Consider the following 2,513-nt stretch of genomic DNA (forward strand, 5'->3'; position numbering starts at 1 on the left):
AGATAAACATCTGAAAGTGTTTAACATCCTAAAGTGTTAAATTCAATGTTAAAAATGTATAACCAAAAACCTTTAACCAGACCTGTAGAGTATTACCTGACATTTAAAACAATGTATTAATGTATTCCTTTTATTACAGAAGCCTCCTAATCAGATATAGAAATACAGAAGTAATAATGTTGCTTTAACCTTTTCTGTGTCCTAGATTTTAGTTTCTACAATTCATACTCAGAATTATTCAGATATTTTTAAGTTTTCTTGTTCATGTCTCAAAAAGACCTTTTCTCTTAAGAAATGTGATATATTTTCTTTGAATGAAAAATATATGGTATCTCCTGAGTTATACATGTAACATATATACTCTTACAAACTTAAATTTCATAAATTTATTATATACCCATAATACATGTCCTTGTTACTCACATATTTCATTACATTTGTATATTTATATTACCTCAGAAACTACTTTTAGCTTTAATAAAACTATTAACAAAGATTTCCCAAGTATTGGTAAAGGAGACCAAACAGTTATTATGAAAATATAAACTACCATAGCTGTTTTACTTTCATTTTATGCATTTCCTTTCAACCAAGTAATTTCCTGTTCTTAAGAGACATGAATAGATTTTTATCTTTCTAATCTCAACACTGCTTCTTTCTCAGCTTGGTGTAGCAGTCAGTGTGCTGCAGGGTTTCAGAACACATGTTCACTCCGCCACATCAATTGTAGCAGGAAAATCTGATAATGTTGGTATTCATCATTTCCAGTTATTTCAACTGCAGGACCACCTTAAAAAAAAAGTCAGAGAAGGGTTATCAGGTCATACCAGAAAGATTCCCATGTACCCTAAATGAAATGCTTTGACATCTCAGAAGGAGGATATGGAGAGCTAATAACAAGCAAGTACAATGCACAGTAATGATGGCACTTGTCTGTGGGGCTCCGTGGCTTACGTCACTCAGGACTTACTCTCCCTCTCACATACTTATCCCAATCCAAAAGCAAGGCAGGCCTGAGCTACTAGCCTGCTTGCTGAGCACGTAGACCAACTGTCCTAGTTACTTTTCTCATTGCTGAGACAACGTGTGTCACCCAAAGTTAAAAGAGGAAAGGTTTATTTTGCCTTATAGTTTGAAGAGGTTTCAGTCCACAGATGGCTGGCTCCAAGGCAGGGTGGTGTGGCAGCAAGCCAGCAATGAGAAGAGGACTCTATTTCTGTCCCTTATATCTTACGGAGGCCACATAGGGTGGGAGGCGCTAACACTCTAAATCTCATTATCCCACTATGAATCAATCCCAACATCATTTCTTGATCCCAGCAGAACCATGCCAAGCCAGCTGACTTAGTAATCACACACTCCAGATCCAGCCAACTCTGAAAATGCCCACCTAAGAGTGCATGAGCTTTGGAGGACGTCTAGACACAAACCATAAGGCCAGTTATCAAGAAATTGAAATGTCTGAGCAACTGCAGCATATAAGCAGCAGCTAGTGTTGTCAGTGTATTAAAAGACAGGATAAAAAAGATTGATCATGACAACAGAAGTGAGTAAGAATCACCAAGACCTAATGGCCAGGATGCATGACCTGAGAAAACGCTAAGCAATAACGAGGGAATGTACGCACACATACTTCCTCCTCACAGCAATAGTTTCTAATGTTTAAAGATTATTTTTGTCACTTATGAAACACCAGGAGTCATTACTGTTATTTCGTTATTGCTTTGTAAAACCAAAGTTTTTAAGATAGTCATTGTTTCTGTCGTCTAAACCCAGTATTACTACAAGTAATATTTTATCTTCTGAACTTAAAGGATTACAAAAGCAACTTTCTGTCATATATCTAGCTAATTAAGGTTTTTTTAGATCAGCAACTAACTTTAGTAATCATAAAAACTCATCTAGTAATACAATGGTCCCAAAGTAAAATTTTATTTTTATTATTAGTGAGCACTGAAGCAAAGCCAATCCAGCATTTAGAATAGCACTATTGTTCTTTCAAAAATAACTACTTGATAAGTTATTTCCAACAGTAATTGAACAAGTTGTAATTCATTCATTCAATCTTATCTTAGAGATCAGATTTTTCTATACTGATAAAATATCAGAGAAAAATTAAAAAAAAGCCTGTATATTTTTCTTTTACTGTTCTAAGGGTAACAATAAAAAACCATTTAAACAATATGATAAAGTTAAGAGCAATACCTTATTAGCTGCTTCCAAGGAATTTATGAGATTCTGCAACTCTTCCTTATTCATCTCAACTGAATATGGCTTCACCTCACCATTTTCTTTTACATCTAGATGAAGACTTACAAGTGGCATTTGTAAAGTAGCAATCTTGTCACTAGAAAGTGCAAGCTGTATAAAATTAGGAAAATCGTCATTAATAAATAGTTCAACGTACTATATTAAAAATGCATCACAATGGCTGGGGAGGAGGCTCAGTGGAATAAGTGCTTCCCTGGCAAGCACAAGGGCCTGAGTTCAGTCCCCAGTTCAGGAAAGAAAAA

At 35.1% G+C, this 2,513-nt stretch overlaps 1 protein-coding gene across 1 annotated transcript in view; it reads right to left on the reverse strand.

Moving 5' to 3' along the window:
* Window positions 1-241: 241 nt before the first annotated feature.
* Commd8 (COMM domain containing 8) overlaps window positions 242-2,513 on the reverse strand; it is a 12,024-nt gene continuing 9,752 nt past the window's right edge. The window contains exons 4-5 of the mRNA XM_004645662.2: window positions 2,206-2,361; window positions 242-789 (exon numbers count right to left, since the gene is read on the reverse strand). Coding sequence (XP_004645719.1) covers window positions 769-789; window positions 2,206-2,361 — 177 coding nt within the window. The 3' untranslated portion in view covers window positions 242-768. The remainder of the gene's footprint in view (window positions 790-2,205; window positions 2,362-2,513) is intronic.

This window comes from Octodon degus, unplaced genomic scaffold (assembly GCF_000260255.1).
Source record: "Octodon degus isolate 3935 unplaced genomic scaffold, OctDeg1.0 scaffold00235, whole genome shotgun sequence".
NCBI lineage: Eukaryota > Metazoa > Chordata > Mammalia > Rodentia > Octodontidae > Octodon > Octodon degus.